Source organism: Condylura cristata, unplaced genomic scaffold (genome assembly GCF_000260355.1).
Source record: "Condylura cristata isolate star-nosed mole 26May11 unplaced genomic scaffold, ConCri1.0 scaffold00019, whole genome shotgun sequence".
Classification (NCBI taxonomy): Eukaryota; Metazoa; Chordata; class Mammalia; order Eulipotyphla; family Talpidae; genus Condylura; species Condylura cristata.
The window spans coordinates 18579908-18595535 of record NW_004567120.1 but is presented as its reverse complement, the minus strand read 5'-3'; the positions used below and the strand labels follow the sequence as shown (position 1 = coordinate 18595535).

General features: G+C 37.0%; 1 protein-coding gene across 5 annotated transcripts in view; it reads right to left on the bottom strand.

The window, feature by feature from the left end:
• The window catches only part of PAK3 (p21 protein (Cdc42/Rac)-activated kinase 3), a 227842-nt gene that overhangs the window by 49680 nt on the left and 162534 nt on the right, over positions 1-15628 (bottom strand). For 4 of the 5 annotated variants that reach the window (XM_004685713.2, XM_004685712.2, XM_012727145.1 and 1 more), the window contains 4 exons: positions 12232-12332; positions 6289-6442; positions 4603-4640; positions 464-595 (listed from right to left, as the gene is read on the bottom strand). In XM_004685713.2, coding sequence (XP_004685770.1) covers positions 464-595; positions 4603-4640; positions 6289-6442; positions 12232-12332 — 425 coding nt within the window. Of the gene's footprint in view, positions 1-463; positions 596-4602; positions 4641-6288; positions 6443-7601; positions 7647-12231; positions 12333-15628 lie in introns of all 5 variants that reach the window. The other variant, XM_012727147.1, reaches the window with a different exon arrangement.

The following is a 15628-nucleotide window of genomic DNA, read 5'->3' as shown; positions in this document are numbered from 1 at the left end:
TAAAAATCCTCTGTATTTACCTACTTTATCTCCCCCCACTGCCTCCCCTAACCTCCAACGAGTTTTTAAAGGCGAATGTTTTCCATTTAAAAATAAAATTTAGTCACTTCAAGTACACAGCCTCTGAGAGCTCTCAGGAGCTAATGTTTTGAGGTCCCCAAACATTCTCTGCTAATTCTGGTCTGGGTGCCTCCATTTATGGAAAGCTGCATTTTCTTTTTACTGCAGCAGTTTTATAAATGATTTAGCATGTATTTGTGTATTATTTGGCATTATTCTTTCATTGCCCTGTAGTAATATCATATCTTTATAAACAGCAACCACAACAAAGATCATACGTATACTCTAATTCTGGAAACAGTATAAATGTTCAATAGCTACTCACTGATAGCTAGATTCTAACTCTGTAAATGTTGCAAAGGATATCAGTTGAGTCATTTCAAAATAGTCATTTGTGACTTACTGATTTTGTGTGTTCTGGTCTTGGTGCAATTACAGGTGGGGGCTCATTGTCATCTTCCTCCTCTTCTTCCTCTTCGTCTTCTTCTTCAGAAACAGGAGGAGCCAAAGGAGGCTCCGATGCTGTTTTTGTACTCTTAGAACAAAACAAAGGTGAAAGACCAAGTATGAACTTCTCACTGTTTTTCTTCAGAAATTCAACAAGGGAAATAAAATATTTCAGCACATAGGTATAGGAGGGGACTGCATCTTTCACACACGAATAGAATCATCTATAATTTCATGACCAGGACTTGCCCACATTCAGAAATAAATTCAGGTCATGATTTAAACACCATGAAATTAATAAATATTTACAATTTTCTACTGAGTGCAAATGGTGAATGATTTATTTAATATTTTAAAGTTCAGTGTTTTTAATCTCAGTGAACATATTAAAAGACAAATTAATTGCTACTATTCTTGAGTTTGTGCTGGGTAAATTGACAATGTGCTGATTGACTATCAGTCTCAAAGGGCTTTTTTTTTTTTTTAATGACTACTTTTTACCTAAATAACTGGACATGCATATGGATGTTGTATTAAAATAGCTCTGCAAATATTCACTAAGTAAAAACAAGCCATAAATATTTCCTCCCTGTCCAGGCTACTGGAAAGCAGCACTCAGAGAATAGACATGAAGAGCTATGGGAGACACATCTACATTAAGAAAGATTCGATGTTAATTACAAATAAATGGTGATTTGAAATTTTAAAACTGCAGTCATATCACCACCAAAAACACTGACAACAATCACAATATCTGTGGTCAGTTCTTCATCATTCATGTTAATACAGGGGTAAAATGGTTCCAAAGCTGTGTTTAAAGCATTATGGCTGTAATTCTCAATATCTGGTCTACAGAAAAGCATCACCAGCGTGATCATGGTCATCATGGAACTTATCAAAAATACAAATTCTTGGGCTCCGTCGTAATAATCAGAAACTCTGAGTGGGCCCAGCCGCCTTGGGAAAGACTAGCTTTTCAAGGCAGTTAGTGAGCATAAGGAGATGTTGCTTTGGGGTTATTGAACTATGCTTTCCTATTTTGTTCTAGAAAGTTCTGTTTTATCTAACACTAGCTGGGATCAAGAATGTAGCTGATCACTATTTCTTGGTCAAGGGCAGAACCTACATTCAATCTCACTATATTTCATTAGGCTAAACACTTATTTTATTCATTAGGCAATATGAGGCATATGTAGTGACAACAAGCTTTATGTGAGCCTATAAAAATGTTTGAGGTCAGAAGCAAATGATCAACTCCAAGCTGCCAAAACTCTACAATCTAAATTAATTTTCTAAATCAATATCTATTAAGTGTCAACATAATTAGTCATTTAAATTTAGTATTTATAAAAATTTCAGTATATTAGGAAACAAACTGGAGTTTAGATTATCTTATTAACAATAATTCTTGAGTATTCACAATGATTACCAAGAAATGATAGCCATGTTACTTGTAGTCAAATAATTTCAACATCAATTATTTTAACAATCACTTTAAAATTGATAGCAAAAACACATAATCAGGTTGGCAGGCCATTAATGCACTTGATAAAAGGTGACATGTGGCCTCCATAAGTGAGGCTGTAGATACAGCTGAAGAGTATCTAAAAATCATCCTGGTGGCAAATACAAAGGGTGAAGTTCTAGGCTTTTTCGTTCAAACCTGAAACTGGTATAAAGATCACTCCATGCCTACTAGCCAAGAGGGAACCTTCCTAATCTCAGTTGGTACAGTTGGTATTTAGAATGACTGACTTCTACAAAAACATTTTTTTTTCCACTAGCATAACTAGCCAGAATCACACCGGACCAATGTTAATTAAATCAGGAGAGAGATGGTCTTGACCATGGAGGTTGGCATTCTTGTCTTTCACATTTTCCTGTTACCTCTGTTCATATGCTATTTTCACTGGGCCCAGGGAGCTGCCATGGACTTGGGGAAATGACCTGTGTGAATGGGAGGGCCACTTTTCTTTTCCTGTTTGGCGGAATTTGTGTAAGGCACAAAGTTTATTGGCTTTATACAAGCCTCACTGAGGAGAGAGTTTTTTCTTCATGTTATCTAAAAATAATAGCAGTAATAGCTTACATTTGATAAACACAGATGTATGTACATTCTGAAACAGTAATAGATTATATTTAACAAACATACAATATATGAAAGAATGTACTAAATATGTTATATGCATTTTCAATTTTAATATTCACACACATTTTTGGGGGGTAGGTGACTATTCCCAATTAGAACTGAAGACAGAGATTGAGAGAAGCTGAATCACTTCCCCAAAGATGTAATCTTGTAAATGGAGATATATGACAAACAGAAACTTCACTTACATTTTTTTTAATCGTGGCAATAAATATATAACATACAACTTAACTACTGTAATTGTAGAGTTTAGTAGTGGTAATTTTATTCAGCTTGTACAACCATTACTGCCATCCTTTCCAAAACATCCAGAACTACTTGCAACTAAAATTCTTTACCCATCAACCAACTCATTTCACACTCCCCCAGTAACTACTTTCTGTCTCTATGATTAATTCTGACTACTCTGTGTAACTCATATGTATACATTCTTACCACATTTGTCTTCATGCAATTAGACTACTTCACTTCTGTTTTCCTTAAGGTTCATTCATGTAGCTTGTATCAGAACCCTCTTCTTATTAAGGTTGAATAAGACTCCATTGTATTGACATAGCCTATTTCATTTATCCATCACCTACTGGTGGATACTTGGGTCACTTCTAATTTTGGTTATTGCGGATAATGCTGCTATGAGCCTGGATGCACAAATATCTGTTTAAAACTCTGCTTTTGATTACTTTGGCATATATACATATCCAGAAGTGGAATTTCTGGTTCATACGGTGATTCTATTTTTACTTTTTTACTAACTGCCATACTATTTCAGAGCCTTTCCTCTTGACTACTAACGATTTACTGCTGCCATGCTGGCCACCAGGGTGTCCAAGTAGGCTAGCAATTAAGCTCTATGAAAGAAAGCATCAGCCTGATTAGCCATGACTCTTTGAATAGTTAGGAAACTTGCACTATGCTAAATATTTTATTCCTAAGGAAGCAAATGAATCAGGAAATAATTTCTATTAGGGTATCAAAATGAAAATCACACCAAGTAAAACCTTGTCTAACATACTCTGTGTAATATGTATGGGTATCTTTTCAGATACAATAGCACTTCCAAGAACTCTGAATTGGGTACTTATTTTTAAGTCATATCTTGGATGTGACTTTGGACATAGTCACCTCCTCCACTGTTCTTCAGTTTTTTGGAATAGGTGACATTAAGAGGCACAGTTGCTATGACTCTAGACATGTTTTTTCACTTCTCTGAACCTGTAAAATGGAGACAATAGTAAAACTTGTCTAATTGGTCTGTAGGAAAGGTTATGTGACTATAAGGTATTTAACCCAGTGCCTGGTACATTTCTAAGTATTCAGTAAAGGGAAGTTGCTATTGTGAATATTAATTTCAAGATTCTACATATAAAAAGTAGAAATATCGGTTCATATGAAGAGTAGCCAATGAATGTTGACAGTAGCAATATTCGTAATAGCCAAACTGCAAATAGTGCAGAGATCTTTCAACGAATCAATTATTAAACAGTGATATATCCACTATTTATCAATAAAAAGGAGCAAACTACTGATTGATACACAGAGCTTGGGAGGATCCTAAGAAAAGGATGTTGAGTGAGAAAAGCCAATCCCTGAAGGTTATATTCTGCATTATTTCATATGCATGAAATGTCTAGAAAGACAAATCTATGAAAACACAGTAGTGATTGGCTGAGGTCAGCATGGGTGGGTGGGGATTAACTGTAAACAGGCCTGATGCATGTTACTAGAGGTGATGAAAATGTTCTAAAACTGGATTTTGGTCATGGAAGCGCAGGTATATAAATTCATTAAAATTTATCAACCTGCATACTTAAAAATGTGTGACTTTCATGTACTTTAAGTATACCTTTAACAACCTGTTTTTAAAAGAGTATCTAAAATCTACATCTGAACAACTGTATTCTGTCATACGTCCGGAAACATAGAGCCACGTGCAATTTTTCACTCACCGAAGGATGCGCTGCTATATAACCATGTGCACTTTTATCTGAAAAGTAAAGATAAAGATGTCATTTTTGCCTCACTTAGAGAGCAAACTAAAAAAATAAAACTGCATATGTCTGACCAGAAGAAAATTCCACAACTCGGTCTTCACTGAGTTAGTCTGAAAAATGACATAATTTCCCCTTAAAATGCTGCCACCCTGACACCCTCACTGTGCTCTCCCCAAGGCATCTTGGAGACCGTAATGAAGACCCTAGATCTGATCTGTGTGCAGCAACTGAGACTGACGGTTTTCCATCATGTGATTCTATATGCAGGATCACTAGATCCCGGATTGATCTTTGGCTTCCTCTGCCCTTACATGCCCTCTCGCTTTCCCTTCCTCCCTTCATTCTTCTGCTCTTCCCATCCCCTCCTGCTCCTACCCTACTAGTCAGTCTCAACACTGAGCACATCTAAAACATGGTGAGTTTTCCTCAGCTCAGAATAGTGCAATAACTCAGATACTGTGGAGTCCTAACACAGTTTTCAGGATTTCATCTTTGTAAGTTAAGAAAATTCAACACAGAAAAAGAAAAATATTAAAAAACAGTGACTACTTGGAGTGAAGAATGCATTCTGAGAATCTGGAAGTTGTTAGTGCTCCTACTGAGTTGATTTCTTGAATGCTTTTCAACTATAGATGGCTATGATTCTGCAGTGAGCCTGAAGTACAGTTTTAGTTTTCTTCACAGTAAGCTGTGTCACCAAGATCTCCACCATTTTATTCCATGTAGAAGATTGAATGTTACAAAAAGCTCTCCTCAATGGCTTTTACTTTGTCTTAGGTTGTCACCATTGGATAATAGCATTTAAGAAATATTCTCATTTTAAAAAATCTCAGGTAGCATGTGTATTGCCATAAGCCTGTAAGTTTGGGTTTTGATGTTTGCTATGGCCAACTCAGATATCCTTCCCCTTCTAAGTATACCCTTACATCATTCTTGAAGAGATTTGAATTCTGCCCGATACTAAATCCAGTGCTAAGAGCTAGGGACTCCTTATAGCTGGGCCATTAATGATGGTATTTTCCTCTTTTGAAGTTAAATAAATTGTTCTAGGAAGCAAAGTAGGTAATATTTCTCAAAATGTAGAAGTGTTTGGTAAATGATTTTCAGATGCTTATCATGCAAATTTGAGTGTCAAAGCTTCAAACAATGGCCTACACACAACAAAGTCAAGACATGGTAATAAGAACAAGGTCATTTCAATCTTTGTAAAAAGCAAGCCAAGGATTCTCTGATTTTGTGATCTGATCAAAATAAGCTGGGAACCACAAAATATGCTCTGTGGCACTGTGCCATGAATCATTGAATCTAAGGGGTGAAATAAATTCTAAGAGACTATGGTTTGATCCACACACCTTTCATTTCATGAATATATCACAAGGCCTGGTGCTAAGCAACTAGATCTCTTTGTGCCCCGAGGGCACAAAACAATAATTGATTGCTGATGCAAACCAACAAATACTGCTCCATGGAACAATTTCTTTATCTGAGTTCTAAAAATACCCAAGTTCTGTAAATCTCCTAACATCAATTACACGGGAACTAGAAGTGACGTCAAATGCCCTGTGGATATCGGGTTCTAATCCTAAAGCTCTGAGACCAGAATTACCTCTTTACCTTTCGATACCCTAAGGTCTCTCTTACCTCCTGATGTAAAGCTCATGTACTTCTGGTTGTTGACAGTTTCTTTGGAATCATAGAATTTGAGAACGTCTAGAACAGCCTGAGGGTTCTTCTTCTGTTCCAGTTTTGTTATATTGGACGTTTGGAGTAACCGTGCCCACTGCTCAGGAATCCCCTGTGGACAACCAAAGGGAAAAATGGCTGCTCAGTACATTCAGCAGCTGCATTTTCATGTTCCAGTAAAGTTCTTCACCAAGAAGCCCATGCTACCTGTAGGATTACACTCGGGAAACTGAAGTTACACTCTAGATTTAAAGTTAGTAACTTAATAATGCAATCATTCTCTTCTCTAATTAAAACACATAGGTAAAACTAGGACCCAACTTAAAAAGGGTAGGTGGGAGTATGACTGTGATAGAAAAAAAAAAGCGCATGAAAATCACCTCCATATTAACTCTGCTCATCCATGAAATGATGTTTACGGCTTAGCTTATTTTTTCTGGCGACTCAGGGCAGACATAGCAAGACTTCTCTAAATTTGTGCACAACATAGTATAGTGCAGATCAATGGATCTTGTACGGCTGGAAATATATAAGCAGTTTCTGGGCATGTTGTAATCAGAATATCTTTTAGAATAAAAGGAAAGCCTCACCCTTGGTCAGTTTATGCTTTGTGATTACAAAATGCACATTTTTGGGTCTAGAGTTTCAATATAAAGGGGGGATTGAGAGGAACAAAAAATAGAAATTTGGAGGAGTAATAGCCACTGAGATGATACATAGTAAACATTAATGCTGCTTTGGGCGCTCTCCCTGCAGCGTTCTCCTCTCCTCCCCTCCTCTATTCCTCCCCGCCTTGTTCATTGGCCACATGGAACCTGGGGACTGTGGCAACCATGTCAAAGCCTTGGGAGGATTTACAATAATCTGAAGCTTTTAGAGCAGAGAGCACAGGATATTTAGAGATGTTAGCAAGGAGAATTGCAACCATTACACAAAGAGGTTGGTTTTGCATTGAGCATTCAGCCTTCTTTCCTAGATCTTCAGCCTCCAGCTGTCCCCATTTCATAATTATCCAACCTCCAAGAGCAACTTGGAGCAAGAAACAGGCACACGATTCCAGATGTGCATCTGGACACAATTTATGTGGTTTTGTCCTATGAAGTCTCGGCAAAACAATGTGTGACGTGGGCCTCCAGAGTTTGGGAATGACAACAAAAAAGTGAGATAAGCCAAGCAACAACTCTACTGCACACACATGAACCTGCTGCTGCAGTGCTATGACATCTCAAAGAAGCACTTTGATGCAAGCTTCTTTTGGGCCTGTGACGCACCTCTGGGAGCTTCCCTGGGCACATCTGTGAGCCATAGAGATCTGGCTGTAATGGACGTAAATAAAGAAAGAAAAGAAAGTTAAAACAGAATGTGGGACAACTTAGAAGGTGGGAGGAGATGAAACCAATGGGTCTGGATGGGGTGGGGAATCCCTTTTAAAGTGGGGGCGTTTGTGAAAATAGGGAGGTATTAACTAAATTGGGGGGGGGCAGGACAGGCTACAGGACAACAGATTTAAGAAAACAGAGAAAACGACAATGTTGCAAAGTTTGGAATGTGTAATTCCACTTTTGGCCAGATGCTTCCTCCATAAATATTAAGAATTGCCATTAAATGACTGGAGAAATTACCAGAACGCAGAAACATGAATTTGGAGGGAAGAAGGATGGCATCATGAAAAGCTTCCATGATAATTTGTAAGTCGTTTTAATATTGTGCCGATCACAAGTGGCCATTGGCCATGTGATGAACTTACAAATTTCAGTTCCCAATTCTGGTTAACCATTTTCAGTTTCACATTGTAAGTGTCAGTATGGCTAAAATTCAAAGGATATCTATATGGTGGCACTGAATTTAACATTTGTTCTCATGGACTGGAGTATTCAATACTTGGTAATTAAAAACCATGGCTGGCTTAGAGAAAACTAAACTAAGGATTTCTCACACAGCCAGACTCTGAGTTTCTTAGGTATTTAGAGCAGGGAAAGGGAAACCATTTCATTTCCAACCATATATGAGTAATTTCTACTTTAATGCTGCAATTCTGAAGTCCCACGTCCCGCAAAATAAGGTCAGATATAAGGTAACAGCTTTGTCTAAATAAAGATATTATCTCCAATGCTTCACAAACATGCTTTCACCAAACTGGTTTGATCTGGGATATGCCTTTGATTCCCTGCATTTGGGGTTACTGGAAGCACGGTGAAACGACACTTTTACATGCATTCATCACGCAATTTGATGCTAAAGCCTTAAGCCAAAAATTTGAACTCAGGAGCCCATGCATGATCCCAGTTCTGATTCTAAGTGCAATTAATAGCATTTGGTTAATACTGTAATGGCCAAAGGAGTTATTAAGTGTTACAAAACCAGGTATGCATTGCACATAACCACTAGAGCAGACATCACTGGCATGATCACTACCATAATCGTTAAAATGTTCGCAGTTATTATATATTCTCATGGCACTTTTAAACTTTTGTGATAGTCTTTTAATCACTAGACAGCAGGGCAAACATGCTGTCATTTGCAGAAGATCTTTCAGACAACTATACTTACCATATAACTACACTGCTGGCATAATTTCTCTTTTTAAGTTGAGATAAACCAGTTAATAAAACCTGACATTTAAATTTGAATGCATGCCACAAAGGCACATAATCAGAAAGCCATCCATTACTCCAAATTGAGATACAAATCCCCAAAGCTAGACAGCTAATGGAGACCTATAAGTGAGCATCAGGAGCAGGAGCACTTATCGTTGCCTGACCAGGTATACCGTTACAATTAGATGTACATCAAGCTGGGGATTGTCCAGTGTTGCCCAGGAGAATGGCAGCATGAAACAACAGGCCAAGCATTTGTCATAAGAAACGATAATTTATATCACTCATACCATTTTTCCCTCTGATTGACTTGAAGCGACCGTCACAGGTCTAGAGGTCTGGAAGGGGGAGTTCTGAAGTATTTGGGACAAAAATGGTAATATAAAGGGTAAGGACTTGTAGTAGTTCGCAACCAAAAATCTCACCTCCCAACATCATGTTAATCTCAGGGCCCCAGGATATCATCAGGCGTATAAGGTTATTTGGGTTCAATTAACCACAGGACAATCATCAAGCCACACAAGGTCAGTGTCAAAATATACAAAATAACACGTTCTTGTAACGCAACTGGGTGGCAGTTCAGCAAATTGCTCATAATTCACCCTCAACAACTGTAATCATGAAATGTAGCAATATGGCCCCTCCCCCTCCACATATGCATAATGAATTAGTGGTACTCTGGCTATTAGGCCACAATTCTAAATCCTACTGATAAAATGACTTCTAAAAGATTATTATTTGCACTTTTAAAGGTTAGTAAAAGTAAAACAGGTTATTTTTCAAAAGCATAACTTGGCATCTTTAAAAATGTTCAGATAAATATTTTAAAAAACCATTAAGGTAATACTAACGTGCATCAGATTTCCTAATGTAGCCTATGTTTTATCTATGTGTTGGGTGGATTTATAACAATGGTGTATATCCAAGCAGCTGCTTTGTTTCAAATTGAGTTTTTGGGGCTCAGGCACAGATTTTTGCTGTTTGTTTCAGTTATATCAAACTCTTTTTCATGATTGCTAAGACTGCCTATCACAAACCCCACCCAGCCTTCTCTGTTAGTTATTTGTGTTCTAGATGGCAATGTGAAAGTAGTTCATCTACCGTGAGCAGATGATGGTGATTCACTTTCTTTCATTTCCATCCAAAACCCATAAAGAACAAAGAAAGTGCTAAAGTAGAGAGATTGTATCGTAAAATGTCCAGCAAGTTGGAGTGAGTAGAAAAGGAAAAAACTGAAAGGAACCAGTGTGTCACATGAAAATAGTGGAAGAGTAAACTTTCACATTAGAAAATGAAAAGGAAGAAAAAAAAGTGGAGAAAAATATGTAACATTAAAAAAAAATTACACAGAAATGAAAAGATCACAGCTGAAAAGATAAAGTTCTCAAAAGGGAAAGATGATTTGACATAATTTTTTTTTAAAGATTTATTTATTCGTACAGAACTGGGGTACAGGCCAGAGATGCGGAGGGTGAGAGGATTCACCAGAGACAGAGTGGGGAGCAGAACAGGCAGATCGAGGAAGTACACTGCTGAGGGGAGCAGCGGGCGGGTCAGGAGAGGTCTGCCACACCATGTGGTCGCCTCCGGGGCAGGCGGGAATCGAACTCATGCGGAGGTGGCTTTAGCTTCTCAGTGCGGTGCTTTAACCCGCTGCGCCACCAGGGAGGGCCGATTTGACATAATTTTTAATGAGTAAGTGCTTTTACTGTTTCACATGTCAGATAGCCACCACCATTTTTAATCTAAAATTAGCCAGATTAAAAAATAATTTTGGTGGTGGTAGTTATATATTTTCTAAGTGTAGCTAAGTGAACACTCTTGAATATAGTAAAAATCAGTCTGGGCTCAAACTCAAAGCCATTTGTATAATGACTCTGACTCCATTGATGAAATCAGTCAAATCCTACCAGTTTCTAAACTTTATCAAAGTCAATACTTTTTAGTGTTCTGTTTGCTACTGCAAACACAGATAACCAGCTCACTTGACTTTACAAGGCCAAGATGTTTACTTAATTTCCATTTCATTCTCATATTGTTTTCTTCTGGAATTGAAAAAATGAGATAATATGGCTGTCAATTCAGATACATGGTTTGTTTTTCCAAATCAAATTTATTTCCTTTTTTTTTTCACTTAATCATATCACATGGTTTACTCACCACCAACCATCTTATTACAAAATAGGATAGTCATTTATTAATGTCTAAAAGGGCAGGTTATTGTAAAAAGGGAAAGGACACTTGCTTATTGAATATTAAAAAAAAAACATCAAGATGATACTAAAGTACATCAGATTTCCAAATTTAGCCTATGTTTCATCTATGTATTCAGTGGGCAGAAAGAGCTTCTGATATTCAATTATTTAATGCCTAAATTCCTCTCTGGCTTAAGAATGCAAGATTTCATGGTGCTAATTTTATCAAAGTTTTTTTTTTCTCTATGCATTCAGAAATACTCATTATCTTGAAATGCACACTTTAACTAAGTTCTTTACTACAGTGGAAAAAGGTACTTGATATTGCAGACATGTTTCTACACGATTTTCCTTCATCATCCAAGAAAACCCAGATTTTTTTTTAAAGTATAAAATATCATAGATGTGAGATCTTTTACTATTGAGCACTACAAATATCCAAGCAAAGGCTGGATCTGTCCCTGTGGTCTTTCCAGAGAATGCATATTGGGGGTTGTGTATATTGTGAGCATAGCACATATGTCAAGTTTATATGGAAAGTAAGTACATAGCCACTAAATCATGCATGATATGTCCATTAATATTTCCTCCTGAGACATAGCATTTATTTCTGAAAGTCTAGAAAATATACCTGTTAATAAGCTTTAAAATAAACTTATGTCTTAAAATCAAAGGTAGGAATATGTAATTTTACAGAGAGATTTGATTATCAACATTAGCTGACCTGGGTAATCCAGGTTCTGATGTAAATCCTGAATTTTTCAAATAGATTGTCTTCACTGGCCAAGTTGAATAGATGATTCTGTGATTCACTTTAAATGATAATAAGCTCAAGTGGGAATATCTATTAGAAGTGCATCTCCTGCACCTTGGTAAATTAGCATTTTGGACCTAATTTTAAAGACTAAATGTGATCAATCTTTTTATTAGAATAGATAAAATACTCTTGCCACTCTAGTTCAGTCTGTTATGGTTTAGGCAAAGTCCATCTTGAAATTATCAAAAACATCAAATCTGACATTTTGGGAAATGGTGATTCTTGACTGAAACCTATTTTCACAAAGGACTTTTTTTCATGGCTTGCAAAACATAATCAGGGGCTTACTTACAGTGAATTCCCCGGTGACTGCATCAAACCCCACATGAATCGTATGCTCAAAGTCTGAAGGAAGAGAGATCTCTGGGCGTTCTTTCTCTTTCTTCTTATTGGCTAAAGGCAAAATGTTAACATGTATTTATTTGAGATATAATTATAGTACCCATATGTTGTACAATCAGATTTATCAAAAAAAAAAAATTACAAAACTGAAAGACAACTGAATCCAGCACAGTTTTAACATTTACACCAGAAGCAATCATTTTATTTGAAGAAGTGAGTGACTGAGAGTTTTATAAAAAATATTATGTCCAAAGAACTTACAGATTTCTAAAATCCAATTCAAACAAAATTTACAGTCAAACTACTTTATGTCCTTTACCAGCGTAACAATATAACTGATGCATATCTAAGGATGTTGTACTTTTTTGTCTTTGTTGGATCAAATTTCCTTACTAAAGAAGAAATTCATTATACTCAAGCCAAGACTTATTACTAGAAAGAATAGAAAAGAACTTATGTATGAAAGTTCTGTGAATTGTTTCCATGTTAACCAGTTGCTAGAATGTCTTTATGTTTCCATTATGTAAGCATATCTTGATACATCCCATCTTCTTTCATTGAGAATACTGTCAATCACTGTTGCATATTTTTATCATTAAAATGTTTTAAGTAACTTTCTACCCAGAATTTTGTGAATAAAACATAAATTTCTGCTTTTTACTGAATTGCAATTCTAGTTTATAGCTATTTTTCCCATGTTCCTATCCTGCCACATTAGCTTTTCAAAAATCATTGTTCTCAAGTAGATTTTTCATAGTAATACAAGAATGAATAAACCTATCGATAATAAAGTTAAAAATCTTGTAAAGATATAAACACTGAAATATAATGAAACCAGTATACCTCAAAATAGACCCAGGAGGAAGTTACTGTGGAACATTGTAAAATGACATTGGGTAGCTTCCATAATAGACCTATCAGCAGACTTAGCAGATTGAGAATGTATCTCTGATAAGGTTGTATTTCACAGTCAAAAGATAAAAACCGTCTTGGTCTTGGGCAAGTCAGCATGAACCAGGAGTACCCAGTTGAAACCAATCACCTTCAACTTGCCAAGGTGGCCAAGTTAGCACAGTATGGCTCAGACAGACAATGTTCCATCAACTATATGTAGCTTACTGGTTTTGTGGGTTACCCATGATACATTTTAAGTCCCAAAACTTTCATGGTAAAATGCCATTCTTATGGTTCCTTTTCTCTATGAGGCAGACATACAGAAATTCAAGTAGCTAGAGGATGAGGGCACGGGATTGAGAAAGTTTGCTGGTGGCAGGGACAGGAGTTACTTAAACCCGTTGTCTGGCCACGGAACACATGCATCCGTTTTGAAAAGTACAATGTGCCAGCTGACGTACCTTCAGTAGGTTTCTCTTTTTATAGCAACCTTGCTTTACTGATACAGCCTAATTGAATGATGAAGTTTAGAGCTTTCAGTCGGCACTCATACTTCATCAGTGTATTTGTGGACATTTAATACTTGCTTAAGTATCATTTTTTTCTTGTTCAGAAAGACTGTACATCACCTTTCTTTTCTTGCCCTCACTGAAAGTGTCCTAGATAGACGTGTAAACTTTTTCTCACTTCCCCATTTTCCTGATCTCCTATCCATGTAGGACATGGCTGTGCCATCTCTTCTTACTTCCTGGACAATATGATCTCATTCTCCTCCTACCTTAGTGGCCACTTCCTCTCTGGTTATTATCACAGCTTCTCTTTCTGCAATTCCTACTGCAGTCTTCATCCAGTTGCAATCCTTTCCTCGTGGAGAGCATCCACTCAGTTATTAACTCATGTTGGGTAATTCCTTAATCTATGGTTGGCAGGAGTGGTTCCAGATTCTGTGGCACTAAATACATTATAGAGCTTGCAAGGAAGGCTCTAAGTAACAATAAGAAGTTTTAGGGTCTTAGACGAATACCAGACAACTGAGGAACTATGAAGAAGCAGCTTTATTCATCTCAGAATAAATTAAGTCCTAGTGGTCGGTGACCTTCTTAGGGTCAAAACTATTCTTCAGAAAAATCTGCAAAAAGCTATGGAACTCTGCTTATAAAACTTACTCTACACATACATCATTTTGCATATAATTTTACAAGTTCAAAAATTCCCCTAGACTGCAGGTTAAAAGAACCCCTATCTTCATCTCTATCTTCAATCACTATGTCTACTTGCATTCACAATCTCTTGCCAGAAAATGGACTCTCCCTACTTCCCTGTTAGTACTGACTGTTCATTTGAAGCAGATCAACTTAAACATAAGCACTTCACTAGGGCTGAGAAGGCTATTTGATGTCCATCTATTACCAGTCTACTCATGTCATTCCCTTCATTCAGGGCTAAGCATAGCAGAGGCAGGAAGTCCCAACTTGCTTTTCCTCCAGTATCCATGTACTCAGTGAAACACCACTATCAGTCTAGAATAGAATAGGGTTAAGGCCTTACACTTCTCCTTGAGCAATGAAATATTATGAAAATGTCCAATATGTAATTCAAATAAAAACAGTACTAAAGCAAAGCAAAGAAGATAAAAAAGATCTGATGATTAATGTCTTTTGAAAAGCTACATTCACAATAAAAATGGCTCCAAATTTTGGGCGCCCTTGATTTGCTGGACTTTAAGCACAAGCTTTCTCTGGTTATTAGGTAATCCAACCCTGCTCCACTACTCAAGTCACAGATTTAGGACTCATTTTTTATTCCCACTTTAATTCTACATTAATCAGTCTCTGAGTTCTTGGTTTTCTATCTCCCAAACTTACCTTGAAGTTTCTATATCCACTATCATGTTCACCCAAGGCACCAGCATTTTCCAGATATCCTCACTGAATCCAATTTGCACCCTGCCATTCATTTCTCTACCCTGTGAGCAATCTTTTGAAGTGTACAGACTTGGCCATATTCCTGCCTTTGTTTAATATCTTCAACCTCAGGAAAACAAACTCTGAGTAGTCCAGCAGAGCCATTTAATATGCCTCTCATGCTTTCATTTGCCCTTCATATTTCTGAACCTTCAAAGAGAAGGCTGCTTAGCATTATGTCACCATAGAAATTAATAGGTTCTTTTTCCCTTTTGATTCAATGAATGCATAGTCTCATAAATTTCTTGCCTCTCTTACTGAAACCCCCTCAATTCATAATAAAAATTTCTGTACCCTTGGGAGAAAAATGGCTGTATTGCTTGTATGTTAGAAGTTCATACTCTTTACCATGCTGACTAAAGCCTGCGTCACCTGCTCCAGCTCACCTGTCCATTGTTTATTCTTGTGGCCCACACTGTCCCATACACATTTCACGCTCCTTAAATTGCCAAGTTTTCTCTTACTGCCAAGTTTTACATACTTGATCTA